Source organism: Delphinus delphis, chromosome 14, assembly GCF_949987515.2.
Source record: "Delphinus delphis chromosome 14, mDelDel1.2, whole genome shotgun sequence".
In the NCBI taxonomy this organism is placed as follows: domain Eukaryota; kingdom Metazoa; phylum Chordata; class Mammalia; order Artiodactyla; family Delphinidae; genus Delphinus; species Delphinus delphis.
Window position 1 is genome coordinate 1856422 of NC_082696.1, and position 17331 is coordinate 1873752.

At 60.7% G+C, this 17331-nt stretch overlaps 1 protein-coding gene across 5 annotated transcripts in view; it reads left to right on the plus strand.

Moving 5' to 3' along the window:
• FRMD1 (FERM domain containing 1) overlaps window positions 1–17331 on the plus strand; it is a 46564-nt gene that overhangs the window by 16021 nt on the left and 13212 nt on the right. The window contains exons 1-10 of one of the 5 annotated variants that reach the window (XM_060029626.2): window positions 3855–3996; window positions 4113–4249; window positions 8365–8455; window positions 13697–13776; window positions 14065–14147; window positions 15084–15270; window positions 15375–15530; window positions 15817–15882; window positions 16292–16360; window positions 16936–17110. In XM_060029626.2, coding sequence (XP_059885609.1) covers window positions 4145–4249; window positions 8365–8455; window positions 13697–13776; window positions 14065–14147; window positions 15084–15270; window positions 15375–15530; window positions 15817–15882; window positions 16292–16360; window positions 16936–17110 — 1012 coding nt within the window. In that variant the 5' untranslated portion in view covers window positions 3855–3996; window positions 4113–4144. The other 4 variants (XM_060029627.2, XM_060029630.2, XM_060029631.2 and 1 more) reach the window with 4 other exon arrangements.

Here is a 17331-nt window from a genome sequence, read left to right on the forward strand (position 1 = left end):
ATGACTGACGTTTGTCCACCTACCAGTATTGCTGAATGGTTTTCCTGTGTTGTTTTGTGACATCTGTTCCTTACGGGCTTATGGTTCAGAAGCTTCATTTCTAGAACATTCTTGACAGGTCCATCTCATGCTAGAGGATGCTTTCTCTCATCCAGAGAAAGGCAGGCTGCACAGAGAAGGGGTCCCAGGGCAGCAGCCCTCAGGAGGGCCCAGTGCAGGGGTGGCCCTCCCCCCAGACCCGGAACCACAGACTCTCAGCAGGTGGCCGCTTCCCACCTGAGCACCCACCCGGCTCAGAAGACGCAAGTGGTTTTTTGTTTTGAATTTTATTTTATTTTTTAAATACAGCAGTTCTTATTAGTTAGCTATTTTATACCTATTAGTGTATATATGTCAATCCCAATCTCCCAATTCATCCCACCGCCTGCTTTCCCCCCTTGGCGTCCATATGTTTGTTCTCTACATCTGTGTCACTTTCTGCCCTGCAAACTGATTCATCTGTACCATTTTTCTAGGCTCCACATATATGAGTTAATATACAATTTTTGTTTTTCTCTTTCTGACTTACTTCACTCTGTATGACAGCCTCTAGCTCCATCCACATCTCTACAAATGACCCAATTTTGTTCCTTTTTATGGCTGAGTAGTATTCCATTGTATATACGTACCACATCTTCTTTATCCATTCGTCTGTCAATGGGCATTTAGGTTACTTCCACGACCTGGCTATTGTAAATAGAGCTGCAATGAACATTGGGGTGCATGTGTCTTTTTGAATTACGGTTTTCTCTGGGTATATGCCCAGTAGTAGGATTGCTGGGTCATATGGTAATTTTATTTTTAGTTTTTCAAGGAACCTCCATACTGTTCTCCATAGTGGCTGTATCAATTTACATTCCCACCAACAGTGCAAGAGGGTTCCCTTTTCTCCACACCCTCTCCAGCATTTGCTGTTTGTAGATTTTCTGATGATGCCCATTCTAACTGGTGTGAGGTGATACCTCATTGTAGTTTTGATCTGCATTTCTCTAATAATTAGTGATGTTGAGCAGCTTTTCATGTGCTTCTTGGCCATCTGTATATCTTCTTTGGAGAAATGTCTATTTAGATCTTCTGCCCATTTTTGAATTGGGTTGTTTGTTTTTTTAATGTTGAGCTGAGCTGCATGAGCTGTTTATATATTTTGGAGATTAACCCTTTGTCCGTTGATTCGTTTGCAAATATTTTCTCCCATTCTGAGGGTTGTCTTCTCATCTTGTTTATAGTTTCCTTTGCTGTGCAAAAGCTTTTAAGTTTCATTAGGTCCCATTTGTTTATTTTTGTTTTTATTTCCATTACTCTAGGAGGTGGGTCAAAAAAGATCTTGCTGTGATTTATGTCATACAGTGTTCTGCCTATGTTTTCCTCTAAGAGTTTTACAGTGTCCAGTCTTACATTTAGGTCTATAATCCATTTTGAGTTTATTTTTGTGTATGGTGTTAGGGAGTGTTCTAATGTCATTCTTTTACATGTAGCTGTCCAGTTTTCCCAGCACCACTTATTGAAGAGACTGTCTTTTCTCCATTGTCTATCCTTGACTCCTTTGTCATAGATTAGTTGATCATAGGTGTGTGGGTTTATGTCTGTGCTTTCTATCTTGTTCCACTGATCTATATTTCTGTTTTTGTGCCAGTACCATACTGTCTGGATTACTGTAGCTTTGTAGTATAGTCTGAAGTCAGGGAGCCTGATTCCTCCAGCTCCGTTTTTTTCCCTCAAGATTGCTTTGGCTCTTCAGGGTCTTTTGTGTCTCCATACAAATTTTAAGATTTTTTGTTCTAGTTCTGTAAAAAATGCCAGTGGTAGTTTGATAGGGATTGCATTGAATAGTTTGCTTTGGGTAGTATAGTCATTTTCACAGTATTGATTCTTCCAATCCAAAAACATAGTATATCTCTCCATCTGTTTGTGTCATCTTTGATTTCTTTCATCAGTGTCTTATAGTTTTCTGAGTATAGGTCTTTTACCTCCTTAGGTAGGTTTATTCCTAGGTATTTTATTCTTTTTGTTGCAATGGTGAATGGGAATGTTTCCTTAATTTCTCTTTCTGATCTTTCATTGTTAGTGTATAGGAATGCAAGAGATTTCTGTGCATTAATTTTGTATCCTGCTACTCTACCAAATACATTGATTAGCTCTAGTCGTTTTCTGGTGGCATCGTTAGGATTCTCTATGTATAGTGTCATGTCATCTGCAAACAGTGACAGTTTTACTTCTTTTTTTCCAATTTGTATTCCTTTTACTTGTTTTTCTTCTCTGGTTGCCATGGCTAGGACTTCCAAAACTATGTTGAATAAGAGTGGTGAGAGTGGACAACCTTGTCTTGCTCCTGATCTTAAAGGAAATGCTTTCAGTTTTTCACCATTGAGAATGATGTTGGCTGAAGACCCGAGTGTTTGAAGTGTGTTTATCTCACTCCCACCTTCCTGAGAAGCGAGAGGACAGGGGTCCCTGACTGGTGGGAGCGGGCCCCGGGGCACCTGGTGCAGACCCTCTGCAGCCCCTCCGGGAAGTGCACCCACTGCCCTGATACCTGATACATGATTCAAGGTGGAGCATTTATCAACAAGAAGCAGCCTTTCTTTTCCTTTTCGTCACTGGAGGTGTTTGGAGCTCCTTTGCCAACTGTCACCTACGACACAGCCAGCACCGAACAGGCAAGTGAGGCACCGTCACCCAGCGCTGGTCAGAGGAGCACAGCTGGGATGGAGCATCTCGCCCGTGGATCATTGAATGCCCAGCGGGGGCTGACGTCCGTCCCCGACACCTTCCTCGGGAGAAGCCCCACTTCCGTGTCCCTCCGTCCACCACCTCGGGGTTCCTCTGTGTGTGTGTGTGTGTGTGTGTGTGTGCCCACGCTTTCTGCAGCTGCCCGGTCACCTCACGTCCTCCCTGTTTGCTCCTTATAGCAGGAGCGCCAGGGACCTCTCGTCAGTGGGTCACAGGACATCTCGGCCAGTGAATCGAGCAACCAGGGTGCACGTGCAGGGGATCACGGGATACAGCATCTGTTTTCAGGCTCTTTGGCCATTTTAAAAATCATTAAGTTGCCGGTAAAAAGGACACACACATCTCGGAAGAGAATAATTTTGCATTCACCCTGGAGAGAAAAAGATAGGGCGGCAGCCTCTTCAGATTCACGTGTGACCCGTACAGCTGGGCGGGAATCACAGGCAGATAGAGCCAGCAAGAGGTTTCCTTCTCTCTATTGTGTTCCCCACCTTCCAGCCCCATAGGGCCAGACGTAGGGACAGCGGGAACCGAATTCCTTAGGACCTGCCCAGCTGCCCCTCGAGGAGCTTCCTGTGTTTGTCAAATAAAAGCCCCTTGGAGTCCCTCTCAAAGAGGGACAGCTCGGGACCCTTCCAGGCTCACCCCGTAACAGAAACACGGGGGTACCAGCCGGCCTGTGGGAGCAGAAACCGCGTTCAGGGGGCTACAGGGGCCCCGCCCTTTAACACTGCTCTTCCCCGCGGGTCAGAGCTCACGAGCTCAGCAGGTCACCGGCTCAGGGCCCGGCAGGAGGCTGTGACCTCGGCCCGAAGGGATCAGAGCGGGCCTTCAGGGAGACCTTGTTTGGGGACCAGTGTCCGCTACCTCATCTGCTACCTCGGGATTCGTTTCCAGACGCGAGCGGCAGGGGCTGTAGTGGGGACCGGGCGTGCCCAGTGCTCGCGGTGCCCCTCCAGTGCCCGCCACGGCAGCCCTGGGTCCGGGGTCTGTGCCACGGGCCTCGGGTGGCCCTACTCTCGGTCCCTGAAACGGAGAAGGCGGTACGTGGGGGAGTTGGCTTAGCTGCAGCCGGCAGTGCCAGCCTGGCGCGTTGTTTATTTGCATTCCAATCAACCTGCACGTAGCCGGCTACTTAGGACCCTGGACCTTGGCCCGGCTCCACTGCGGGCGGTTTCCCAGCCAGGAGCTCAGCAGGGTGCCTGTCCCCAGGGAGCCCGGAGCTGGGTGAGTCTGGGGGCGCAGGGCCGCACCTGTGTCCGGCCGGTGGAAGAGGGCCCACGCGTGGTGACACACGGTCCTGTGCCTCCGGTGCCGCGCCCCTGACGAGCTCTCTCCCGCAGGGCGGATGGAGGGCTCCTGGTCCTGAGACCCCATGTGCGGCTGGCGGAAGTGGCCCTGGGACGGCGAGATGCCCTCGGAGCGCAGGGACGTCCTGGTGCTACTCCCCACGCGGGAACGGCTGCGGCTGGCTGTGGGGGTGAGCGCGGAGGAGGGCCGGGTGGGCGACAGCGGGGGGCAGCAGGGGCCAGGGGTGAGCCAGGCCATGTGTGTGGGGTGGCCGTGGGGGTGAGCGCAGAGGAGGGCCGGGTGGGCGACAGCGGGGGGCAGCAGGGGCCACGGGGTGAGCCAGGCCATGTGTGAGGGGTGGCCGTGGGGACCACATGGGGCCAGTGTGCCGGCGGGCCTGCCCCCTGGGACCGCACTGTGTTCTAATCACACCACTGCCCCCCAGCTTAGAGAAACGGACGCTGGCTCTGGCCACCTTTACACAGTGTGTGTCCCTCTCGGTCTGCAGCCCCCGGCTGTGGCCCAGGCCAGACACAGTCCGCAGCGTCCGGCGCCTGCGTGGGCAGATTTTGTTCCGAGGGGCCCATCCCTTCTGGAGCCTCTTCCCATGCCCCGGGCGGGGGTGGATCTGAGGGCAGCTGCGTCCTCGGCCTGGAATAAACACTAAAGCTGCTGAGGGAGCCAGATTCAGACCTGGCAGATGGGAGTCAGGCCGCCCACACCTTGTCTGCGGGTGACCGTGAGGTCCTGCCTGGAGGGGCGAGGCCGCGGGTCTGTCCTCCCAAGAAGGTGGCTCCCGCCTTCCCTGGGAAGGGCAGCCCCGAAGCGCTGGGCTGGGGGCAGCGGAGCAGGGGTTCGCTCGACAGTGTCCGTGAGAGACCCTGCTTGGCCTCTACCTGATGGCCACGTGCCTCAGGTTGTCCTTTCAGGGGAGATGTGAGTTGTCGCTTAGGCGTCCGTGGCTTCACTCCACACGCAGGATGGCACGCAGGCGCAGGTGCAGGACGGAGGCTCTCTTTAGGAAGCGTGTGACTCCTGCAAGCTCCCACCAGACAGTGCAGCTGTTTGAAGTCAGAGCCATTAGCTAAGAAGCTCGTCACCGAGGTGGCGTGTGCCCGGCTCTGAATGCCACCTCGTCTGTGAGGACCAGTGCAGCCCTCGGGACGAAGCTCGCCTCTACCGCCTTCCCCAGGCCCCCGGCCACCCCGGGACAGCGGCTGCCACGCAGACGTCTTCAGGGTGCCCCGCAGGCCCGCCCCGCCTGCCCCTCCCTCCCTGTGAAGGAGCGCCCAGAACGAGAGAGGGGCTGCGCGCTGGCCCCGCACAGGGACTCCCAGCCCCGCAGAGACCCTCCCCGACGGGACCTCCCGGGGAGCGGGGGTACGGTGAGCCGGGGAGGGGAGCCCCCGTCTCTGTACAGCAGCTGTAGGGGTGCGTGGGGCCTGGCCTGAGCACAAACACCCGCGGGGACACACCGGACGAGCCGGCCGTGCTGTGGGTCCGCTGCTGTGCCCCACGGCAACTCAGAGCCTGCACCGCGGGCTGCCTGCGCCCCAGCTCCGGCCCTCGGGACACGGGGCGTCTAGTGGGTCCGTGCAGGGCCAGGTCACTTCCAGCCGGGATTTTGACGTCTTTCCACCTCATTCCAGTTGCCCGAGAGAAAGTGAAGTGGCCTGAGCCCTCCGGTGCCAGGCGGTCTCTGGAGCTCGGTTGTAGTGGCCCTTCCGGGCGTGTCTGAGCTGAGGTCGAGGTCTCTCTTCCCCATCGCGGCCCGGAGCAGCTCCTCCTGCGCTAACTGGTGCCCCCACGTGTCCGGCTCTGCCCCCTCCCTTAGCCCTCTCCACGCGCAGTCGGGGCCCTGCCCCCCGCTGGTCTGATCTCACAGACGGGAAACTGAGGCCCAGGGTTGGCGAGCACTTGGTGCCGAGCTGGGGCTGCAGCCCGGGCCGCCTGGTTCCAGAGCCTGTCTGCGTTCTCGCTGTAGGTGTAGCCCCCCGCCCGCAGGGGAGCAGAGCCAGGGGGGCGGGGGGCGGGTGCTCTGGAGCCCCAGGCCCCTTCTTGGAGGCACGCCGGGGAGGGGTCAGCCCTCCCATTTGGCCCGTGAAGGGAGTGTTCCTGATAGACGTTGCTGACTGTGAGAAATAAGTTCCTGTTTCTGCATCTCCTTTCTGGGAACGCGGGGTGCAGGGTGCGAGGGCGACGGAGAACTCGGGAAGCTAACGTCCACGTGGAAATGTCTATCTCATGTGTTCGGCCATCGCGGACGCTCGGGCTGTCTAGGGCCCAATCAGAGGAAGACGGAATCTCTGTGTCTGTCTTTCCTTCCTACTCTCACCTTGTCTGCCTGTCTTAGTTGAGTTGAGAGGCAACGGAAAGCGCCCATAAAGTGGGCGGGCCCCTGGGGGAGGGCGTAACCTCACTGAAGGATGACTGCGGTTTGTGAAACACGGCACTTGAAGTGGGAGGGGTCTGGCGAAGAGCGCTGGACCCTGCGGGGCTGGTTTGGGGCTGCCTTTGGGAGGGGGCGGAAGGGGTCTGAGATGCCCCACGGCTCCCGGGAATGTCTTGCCTGTGTCCTGGGAATTTCTCCTCTGCTCAGGGACACACTTCTGTACTGGAGTCAAGGTCCCCAAGCCTCGGCGTCCCCATCCAGCGATGAGATGCTGGAGCTGATCGATGGGCTTCCCGGGGGTTCGCTGTGTCCTTAGAGGTGCCTTATGCCACGGGGAGGGTGAAGCAAGGGGACCTGGGGCGGGGTGGGGGAGGGGAGGTCCTGGGGCATTGGCCCTGCCCTATGTGAGCCTGGTTCCTCGGTGAAATTCACGGGAAGGTCTTCCTGAAGGACCGTGCAGCCGGAGCAGAGCTGAACCCTCTAGAAGGAGACGTGGATCCTGGCTGCGACGGGGCCCACGGAGCCAGCCTCCAGTGCCCGTGGCCTCGCCCTCCTGGCCCTGCCACGCGGAGCCCAGAGGAAGTTACTTCCGGGGTGTGCGCACTGGGCTAGCAGTGAGGGAGGAGCCCGTATTTAACTGTACCGCGTGCGGCTTCACACCAAGCATCCGGAAGCCATGGGCTGGGAAGCCTTGCTGCGAATACGCGTCACCGTCATCGCGGGCGGAGGGATTGTCCCTCACCAGATCAGACGGACGATGACAAGGCCGGCCTCCCGGGCACTGACCACTAAGAAGTGGGACTCCCCGAGTCACAGGAGCTCCGCCCGTCCCCAGGAAGCCTGCGACCAGCGTCCTCAGGCTGCCCGGCCGTCGCACTCCAGCCCCTCAGCTGCCCCCGGTAAATGGGTCTCCGTTCGGTGAACCCGAGCCTCCACCAGCCGGCCTCACACACACGGACACGGGCGCCAGACGGCAACGTAGGTCTGTGGGGACCAATCACCGGCCCAGGAAGCACAGAGGACAGAGGACCAGACCCACCAGGGAGCTGTGTCGGCCACGGGATAAAGGGCCTGTGTGCCCAACGAATCAACGGCGGGGAAGGTCCCGGGGTGGGGCCTTCCCTGAGTCTGGATTCAAATCAACAAAGCACGAAAACGCTGACGTTTGTGAGACAACCGGAAATTTGAACGTGTGGGACGGCTGCTATAAAGATGTTGTTAACGTTTTAGGTTACGAAGCATTTGTGGATAATGGAGAGCCGACTCGCTAAGAGTTGTGGTGAGGGCGAGAGCCCGCCCTTCCGTGTACACACACCGACGCGAGAGAGACCTCACTCGTGCAGGCGTGGACGCACACCCAGGACTGGGGCCGCGTGGGAGCGGGGAGGGGCGGGGAGGTGACGGCGCTGGGGCTCGGCCTGGGCCCTGCAGCCCGGCAGGAGGTCCCTGTGGGGCAGGACGGCTGCTGTGGCAGAACTAGGCCGTGGGGAGACATGGGCCTCCCCTGCAGCACACGCCCCTTTCAGGGGTGCCCAGACGCCAGCCCCGCTTTCAGGAGTCGCCTAGCGATGCTGGCTTCGGGTGAGGAGAGAGCCCAGTGGGGTTCCTGGGGGCACGGAGCCTCCCACACCCCGTCCTTGGAGGGAGCAGCCTCCTGTCCTGGGGTCGGGCACGCCGCCCCTGCCCTCGTGAGGGTCCCACCCTCTCACAGGCGGCCTGCTGTGTTGGGGGGACTTCTAGCCGTCAGCCTGGGGAGTGACCAGGGACCCCGAGCCCTGACCCTGCTGAGCGGGAAGCCCGCTGAGCCAGACCCCCTGCCCACCAGCCCGGCCCGGTGGACCCTCCTCTGGACCCCCGCCTCTTCCAGAGGTCGCCCTGCTCAGCGCCCTGAGCACCTCCCATCTCTATCGCAGGTGCAGGCTGCCGGGCACGAGCTCTTCCAGCAGGTGTGCGACCTGGCCGGCATCAGAGAAGCCCACTTCTTTGGCCTCAGTGTGATAAGAAGTAAGCAAGCGTCGCCCGACGACCCTGGGCCCCCCGGGCCCCTCCCAGGGCAGGGAGGGCGGGTGCTTGGGGCTGAGTCTGAAGGAGACCCCAGGCCTCCGCCTGGTGCCGCCTGGTGCCCACGTGTTCCGAGGGCACCAGGATGTCTGGGCGATTCCCCCTCGCTGCACCGGAGCACAGGCGCGTGCACTCATGCGCACACGTGCAGATATTTACATAGTTGCACATTGACACACATGCACACTCAGGCACACACACATGTTCAATTATTCACGCGCACACGAGTACACAAACACACATAACCACACTCGTGCACAGTCTCACACATTTACATACTCAAAACATTCACACGCGCGCACTCACGTACTCACACGCGTGCTGGCACGCTCATACCCTCACACACTTATTCACACCTACAGGCACACACTCACACGTATTTACACGCTGTCACACGGGTGCACACATGCACACACACACATATACACTTGCACACTCCCCTCCTCTGGAGAGAAAAGGTGAGCAGGCTGGAAGCTTGCTTTCTGGAAGCCCTGGGCCCTGCTGGTGTGCAGGGCCCAGTTCAGAGCCGGGGGTCAGATGGAGCTCCCGTGGACCCCTGGTGTGAGGAGGGGCAGTGCTGGCAGACGAGGTGGGGCGGCCGCCTTGTCCCCCCGTCCCAGGCTCCCTCCAGGCCCCCAGGCTGAGTGGACGAGCACAGGGCAGAGCAGGGGAGCTTGACCCTCCTCCTGGATCCCCCAGCCTGTGCACCCCAGGCAGGCGTCCAGGTGGGGGCCGAGTGAGATGGGGAGACCCCATGGGGACATGGGCTCTGAGGACCCGGCCTCTCCCTCGGCGGTCCGTGCAGCGTGTCCTGCAGACTCGTGAGCATTTCTCCGAGGGAAACAATCCTGCAGTGGCCCCCACGTGGTGACCCAGGCCTTCGTCCCACATGGGCTCCCTCGGCCCCAGCCGCAGCTTGGGCCGCCTGACCTCTCCGGGCCCCGAGCACAGCGGTGGAGGCCCCAGGCTTGTCACCGGTGCGACTCCCGTCCCCGCCAGGCTCTCTTTGGAGCTTGTAATTTCGTCTCAGCGTGGCTGAGAGCCGAGCCCTGGGACTTCTGGTGGCCGAGTGCCTAGGGACTTGGGGGGCAGGTGGGGGGCACGGACCAAGCAGGGAAGAGAAGGAGGATGAGGTGGGGTCACAGGTCAAGGTCCCCATGGGAATTCCTGCCCTTAGACCTGGCCGTGCGCCCCCTGGCGTGGACTTGGGGTGTCCCGTGTGGGACCCCCAGGCTGGCCCGGGGGAGGTGGTAGAGCTCAGGACAACCGCCTTTTCTCCCGTCTGTCAGGAAATCGCTCCCCAGTTCCGGGTCCCGGACAGAATCGGGGACATCGGTGAGACGGTGCTGCAGGCAAGGGGCCCGGCGCCCAGCATGGGGTTCATGTCCTGGAGTAGCAGCTTTGGGTTAAATTTTAATATTAGTGGACTTTTCCCGGTTTGCAGGGAAAGCTCAGTTAATGGGTAGCTTTGCCCCAGTTTACGCTTCCGTCCAGAATCGCCGTCTTAGCCGTTGGCCGCGGCCGCCTTGTGCCTGGCCCTCGTAGACAGCCAGTCAGGACGCGATGCCTGGCCCTCGCAGACAGCCAGTTAGGACGCGAGCGTTTCTAAGAAGCTTGGTTTGTTTGGGGGAGGGGAGGGTTGCCAGTGCCCATTCCTCAACAAGTCTGTCGTCTTGTTCTAGAAGTTTCCCGCTTCATGGAAATGAAGTCCCCATCGTTCCAGAGAGGGTCCTGGTGGGCCTGGTGGAGGCTGAGCGGGGGGCTGGGGTAGGTGGCGGGACCGCTCACTTCGCGGCACAGGCCTCGTGGCGTAGGACCGGGCACACGCGGGCAGTAAAGCAGAGAGAGGGCACGCACACGCGTGGTGACTTCGTGCGGGGACTCGTTGAGACCCGGAGCCCTGGGGGGAGGGGGTCACAGGCTCTGGGGGGCCCCGACCCCTGGGACGCGGTGGTTGGGTTCAGGGGTACCTCTTCCTCCTGAGCTTTGTCACTTGGGAGCCCGGGCCTCTGGAGCATCTGGAGGTGGCTTAGCTGAGGGCGTGTGCCACTCCGGGCCTCTCTGGTCCAGGACAGCCGCCAGCTCTTGGGTCCCCCCGCCAGGGCGTGAGGTGCAGTGCCGCCACCACCTGACCCTCCGAGGCCCCGCTGGGGTCTGGGTGTGGGACGTGCAGGCGGGCTCAGACTCAGTGGGTGGGCACGTTGGGGGCTCCAGACGCGGAGTGAGGATGGACCTGAAGCCCGGCCACCGGCAGTAAAGCAATCGAGGGACGTCGGGAGAGGGGTGGCGGGCTGGCCACCGGAGCAAGGAGGTCTCAGAGGGAGAAGCAGGAGGCCAGTGGCGTTCACAGGCCCACCCCAGTCTCCCTCTGCCCAGGACGGCGGGCCGCACAGCCAGCCCCCCGTCCGGCAGGTAGCCCTGCAGGATAGAAGAGAGACGCAATGCTCATTTTACTGAAACAGTACTTTGAGGATTTTCCGACATCCCTGGAAGTAGAGACAACAGCAGCAGTTGCCAACCTTTTGCCAAACCTGCTCCATTGAACCCGGAATGTTCTGCTGATTATTTAAAATAAATCCCAGGCTTCGTGATATTCCATCCCTAAATACTCTTTACGCATCTCTTGAAAGAGAATATTTTCTTAAATAGCCACAATGCCATTTGTACACCCAACAGAATTAACAATTTCTTGATATTATTATTTTATTTTTTTTATTTATTTATTTTTTTTTTTTTTTGCGGTACGCGGGCCTCTCACTGCTGTGGCCTCTCCCGGTGCGGAGCACAGGCTCCGGACGTGCAGGCTCAGCGGCCATGGCTCACGGGCCCAGCCGCTCCGCAGCATGTGGGATCCTCCCGGACCAGGGCACGAACCCGCATCCCCTGCGTCGGCAGGCGGACTCTCAACCACTGCGCCACCAGGGAAGCCCCTCTTGATATTATTTAATATTCGCTTGATATTTAAATTTCCCAGTTGTTTCAGAAATGTCTGTTTATAGCTGCTTTGTAAGAATAAGGACCCAAATAGCATCCCCGCGTTGTGTTTTGTCACCTGGTCCCTAAACCTCTTAGGATCAGAACCAGCCTCTGCGCAGCCTGCACGGCCTCAGGTAACAGAGGCCTCAGACCAGGTGGCGTAAACGACAGAAACCTGTTTTCTCGCAGTCCGGAGGCTAGAGGTCTGAGATCCCAGGGTCAGTGGGGCCGTTCCTCCTGAGGCCTCTCCCCTCGGCGTGTACTTGGCCATCTTCTCCCCTTGAACTCACGTGGCCAGCCCTCTGTGCAGATCTGTGTCTGAGCGCCTCTTGTTATGTGGACCCCAGTCCCGCCGGATCAGGATCCACCCTAATGACCTCATTTTAACTTAAGCACCTCTTAGAAGGCCCAGCTCTAAATACAGTCACGTTGTGAGGCCCTGGGGGTTTGGGCTCCAACATAAGAATTTGGGGACACATGCGGCTCCTGACACCCCTCCCCTTTTTCATGCCAGTGGCTCGCTGAGGCCGGTGCGTCCACTGTCCCACTGGCAGCCCCACACTCTAGGACCCCGTTTCCTCCCAGCATCACCTAAATTGGCTCTCACCCCACACTTCCCTGTCCCGGAAGTTGGCGGGACCGCCCAGTCACTCCACTCAGCCTTCTGGGTGGGACAGCATCACACGTACTGCAGGGCTGGCCCTGGGCGTGTCCGTCACCGGACGCCACGTCTGGGCCCTACTTCTAGTGGTGCGAGATTGGCCCATGGGTTCAGGTGGGCAGTGCTGGAAGCCCACGTCCAGCGGGTGGGCTGCAGCTGGGGGGCTAGTGGGCGACTTTGAGAGCACATTCGATCCGTTTCTAGCGCCTTTGTCGTCTAGGTTAGTGATGCTGTCGGGACTTTTCTTCTGGAGCTTGAACTTAAGCCGAAGGTGGTTTGTTTCTTTCTGTTCTTTATCATGAACTTGGCGGGGAGCTTGGAAGGAGCAGGCAGGTGATTTGGATAATCACATGCGGAAAAGGACTCTCGCAGCCCTTGCAAGTGGGGCTTGGCTTTTCACACCTGTTCCCACGTGCAGGCTCCTTCGACAGAACCCCGATCCTTTAACAGCGCCGCCAAGGTCAGACGGCACGCCATGGCTAAGCCTGTGGGCTCCAACCACCCTGGGGGAGCCTCCCAGCCACAGAGGATGGTCTAGATGAATGAAAAGCAGTGCTTGCTCAGAGCAGAGGTGGGCACGCTTCCTGTACAGGGCCAGGTAGTGAGTGTCTCTGGCTTTGGAGCACGAACGCAGCTACAGACGTTATGTAGCAGAGGAGCCCGGCTGTGCTCTGCGTGGCCCAGGGCCCTCCTTTGCTGACCCCGGGCTTCGAGGGTCCTTGGCCTGGGGACCCCTACCAGGGTTTTATTAGCCGTGTGACTGGCGTGCTTCCAAGCCTCTACAAGGCCCGGTTTCCTCCTCTGCAAAGTGAGCAGAGATAACAGCCGAGGTGTTGAGGATGCGGGGGTTGGCTCAGGGTCCCAAGCCCAGAGCCTGCATGCGGCAGGCACACCCCGTCCTGAGGCGGGGGCTGCTGAGTGGTGTGGCGGGCCCCGCCCTGGTCCCCTGGCACCGCCCCGTCTATACCCCGGAAGGCTGCCTCATAGGGCTGGGAGGGGTCAGGCTGTCCTGCTGTCCTCAGAGAGGGGCCTGCAGGTGGCGCAGTCGAGGCCCTGAGAGTCACGGGTTCTGGAGCTGAGCCTGACAGTAACGGAGGGAGGCCGGCCCACCCCACGCTCCTCTCTAGAATAATCTCATTTTTCTCCAGCTCACAAAGGAAACACGTGGTCGTAATAGTCCAAAAACACAGAGCGTAGAATTTGGAAATTCCCAGCATTACCACGTTAATGTGACTTGACTTGAAGTTGGGGAGCTTGGTCCCAGGTTTACAGGCCTTTCCAGTTTCGAAGGACTCGGTCTACAGCTGGGAGAGGGGCTGTTGGGAGGAAGACCCTTCCGGACGGTCATGCTCCCGGCAAGGACCAGCTCCAGTGCCGTCGCGCTGTCAGTGTCTAAAGATTCCGCACTTTGGAAAACCACCCGGTAAAGCCTGGACGTCAGGAGACACGCTCCTCAGCCTGCCACCCCAAGGAGGCCACCGCGTGTGACTGCTCGCACACGGGCCCCTCCCAGCACGCTCTGCTCCAGGCCCTGCTTCTCTCTGTAGACAGCGAGCACGTCTTCATGGATCTGGAGCAGAAGCTCAGCAAATACTTCTCAAAGGACTGGAAGAGAGAAAGGCATAGAGTGAGCTAAACTGCCAGGCGGGGGAGGGCAGGGTGGAGGGGCCCGGGAGGCCCAGCTGCTGGCCCCCGCCCCAGGTCCCGGCGCGGAGTCTGCCGGGAGCAGGGAAGCCAGCCCTGTGGGTGCAGGTGCAACGCCCTCCAGTGTTCTGGACATTTGCCCCGCAGTACAGACCTGAGCTGTGGCCTCCGGCTGGGTCTGAAGCGATGCAGATGGTGCTCCCTCCTGAGCACCAGCCGGGGTCAGCCCCCTCCCCCCAGGTCTCAGCACCGCCTTCTCTCACCCTTCCAGCCCCAGGGAAGCGGCAGGCCCGGGGCCCCCTTCGTGGCCTTCCTCAGGGTGCAGTACTACGTGGAAAACGGAAGGCTTATCAGGTAAAGTCGCTCGCTGGTTCTCTGGCACGTTCCCGGAAGGGTGACCACCTGTCAGGATGCGGTATCGCTGTTGCTTGGGGGGCAGAGGCGCAGCCATTCTTTTTAATTAACCAACATGTAAAGACTAGGGCAGAAATAAGAGTGTTTCGAACACAGGTATTTTATGCCCTAGGGTGGGGTTTCCCAGGTGTGTGCTGGAGGGTCTGCGGATTCCTCTGTAAGCGGGGCCTCCTCCTGCTCTGGTCTGCGCGCCCAGCTGCTGGTGCCCGTCCGGGTGGGAAAGGGCCCCAGGCTGGCACACCTGCAGGGCCTCCTTCTGAGTGCCTGGGCCTACTTTCCCGAGAGAACCCCACCAGAGCATGTGGGAAAATACAGATGCTGGGGCGCCCCCAGAGCGGGGGCGGGTAAGCGGGGCCCGTGTCCCAGGAGCCCCCTGAGCAGGTGCAAGTGGGCCGGGGTCCCCACAAGCCTCCCCAGGCAGAGAGCTGGTGGGGGGGAAGGTTCTGGAAAAGTCTCAGAGGGGCGAACAGGCAGGTTGCGGGGAGGGAGCGTGGCTGCCCCGTGCTGTGGGGCCAGTCGCTGGTGGTAGTGTTAGAAGATCTGAACTTGTTCTTCCCAGGGGCCCTGCTCCCTGTGTGTGTTGGGAAATTAGCAGAAGAAAGGGGCCTGTCTCTTAGGAGGCGGCTATAAACCAGGTCGGCCAGTCCTGGGTCCCAGGAGCCCTGCCCAAAGTCAGGCTCACCTGGCTTCTCAGCAGCAGGGGGGCGGCAGCACGTCCACCTGTACCTCCCCCGCTTCGGGGCCCTGAGGGTCCTGGGGCCCTGGGGGGGCCCTGGGGCAACGAGACGGGGCGTGGCGGGCGGGGGGTGGTGACTGGCGGGGTGGGAGGCCGCGGGCTGCAGGGGGACGGCGCTCCCGAGCCCGCTCGCCCGCCAGCGACAGGACGGCCAGGCACCTGTACTACTGCCACCTGAAGGAGCGGGTGCTGCGGTCCCAGTGCGCCCACCGGGAGGAGGCCTACTTTCTGCTGGCTGCCTACGGGCTGCAGGCCGACCTGGGCAATTTCCGCGAGCCAGCACACTCGGGCCGCTACTTTGAGCCGCAGGCCTACTTCCCGCAGTGGGTGAGGCCCCTCTCTCCATCCTGGCCGCCACCCCCAGGGGCGGGGGGAGACCCCGGGCTGGAGGGGGAGCAGGCTGGACAGATGGCTGGCGGCTCCCTCCTCAGATCATCACCAAGAGGGGCAGCGCCTACATCCTCAGGCACGCGCCCACCCTGCACCGTGAGCAGGGGGGCCTGAGCCCCAAGGAGGCCGTGCTGCGCTTCATCCGGGAGGCCTGCCGGCTGGAGGACGTGCCCGTCCATTTCTTCAGGCTGTACAAGGTCCAGCTGCGGGGACGCCGGGTGGGGGAGGGCGGCTCAGGCCTGGGACGCACCTCCCCAAGGGTCCACAGGGCGGCCGGGACCCCGACCCAGGACAGGAGGGACAGAGTCCCCACGGCTGTCCTAGGGCCGGGACCCCCAGCCAGCATCAGAGGGGAAATGGGAAGAGGCCCGGGGACCCCACCTCAGCCCTCAGGCACCCCTGGTCCACCAGCGAGGGTCTGCGAGGGGGGCCACAACCCCAGGCCAGGGGCTCTAGACCTTGCCAACGTCTGTGTCCTCTTAGGATAAGAAGGAGGACCGACCTACCATTGTCCTGGGACTGACCCTCAGAGGGGTGCAGGTCTATCAGGTGACCGGCAGGGGCCCTCCTCCCCCTCCCCTCCCCCTCCCCCTCCCCTCCCCCTCCCCCTCCTCCCCTCCCCCTCCCCCTCCCCTCCCCCTCCCCCTCCCCTCCCCCTCCCCCTCCTCCCCTCCCCCTCCCCCTCCCCTCCCCCTCCTCCCCTCCCCCTCCCCCTCCCCTCCCCCTCCTCCCCTCCCCTCCCCTCCCCTCCCCCTCCTCCCCTCCCCTCCCCTCCCCCTCCCCCCTCCCCCTCCCCTCCCCTCCTCCCCTCCCCCTCCACCCCTCCCCTCCCTCCCCTCCCCATCCCCTCCCCATCCCCCTCCTCTTTCTCCTTAACGGCCCCTCCCCTCCCCCACGGGGGCTGGTCTTGCTGCTTCCCTCTGGCTGGCCCTGTGCACGCGGCCCTGCTGTCTTGCAGGAGGTGAACCGCGCTCCGCAGCTGCTCTACGACTTCCCCTGGCGCCACATCGGGAAGCTGGCCTTTCTGGTGCGTGTCTGATGGGGTCGGGGCTGGGGTCGGGGGTGTCTTAGCCCCCAGGAGCCCAGAGGAGCCTGGCAGACGCTTGTCCTTCGGGACGTTGACCAGGCATGTCAGGGCCCACGAGGTGCAGGCACAGCCCGAGGCCTGGGGAGTGTCCCGCGTGGAGACGGCCCCGCCCCCTGGAAGTGCCCTTCTGCCGGGCTGGGTGTCCTGGCTCTCGTCACCAGGAGGACTTCTGGCCCCTGGGTGGGGACAATAAAGGGGGGCGAGGAGGAGGCCGCAGACGCGCTCCATCCAGACACCCTGGGCCGGGCCTGGCGCTGGGCGGGTGGCAGGGACGGTGGGTCCTGGGTGCAGGCTGAACTCGAGGGCCCAACACGGCCGTGGGCCCACAGGGTCCACCTCCCCCGGCCCAGCGCGGTGGGCGCCGGGTTACAGCTGCCCTGAGGCCCCTCCCCCACCCGCACCCCCAGGAGAAATCTGGTGGCAGGACAGAAACAGGGGAGACCCCAGCAGAGGGCCTGGCTGATGCCGTCCTCTGGCTTTCTTGGTATGTCACATCGCGTCTCTTCTCTGCTCAGGGCAAGAGGTTTGAGCTCTGGCCGGACGGGCTGCCCGCGGCCCGGAAGCTGGTGTACCGCACGGGCTGTTCCTGGCGCTCCCGCCACCTGCTGCACCTGCTCAGTAGCAGCCACCAGCTGCACCTGACCCTGCAGCCCGCGCTGCAGCGGCTGCGGCAGCTGGAGGAGGCCCAAGGTGGGGCCGTCCCCTCCGCGCCCACCCCTCCTCTGCGGTCTAGGTCGGACGCTGGGCGCGGCAGCCCGCGTCGCACCCTGTTTTCCCAGAGGGGGGCTTGGCAAGGGGGTGGTGGAGACCCCACTCCTCCAGCTCTCCTGGGGCCTGATTCTAAAGATGGGGGCCGGGGGGGAAGCGAGGCAAGGGCTGCAGTAACCCCCACGCGGTTCCTGGAGGCCCTG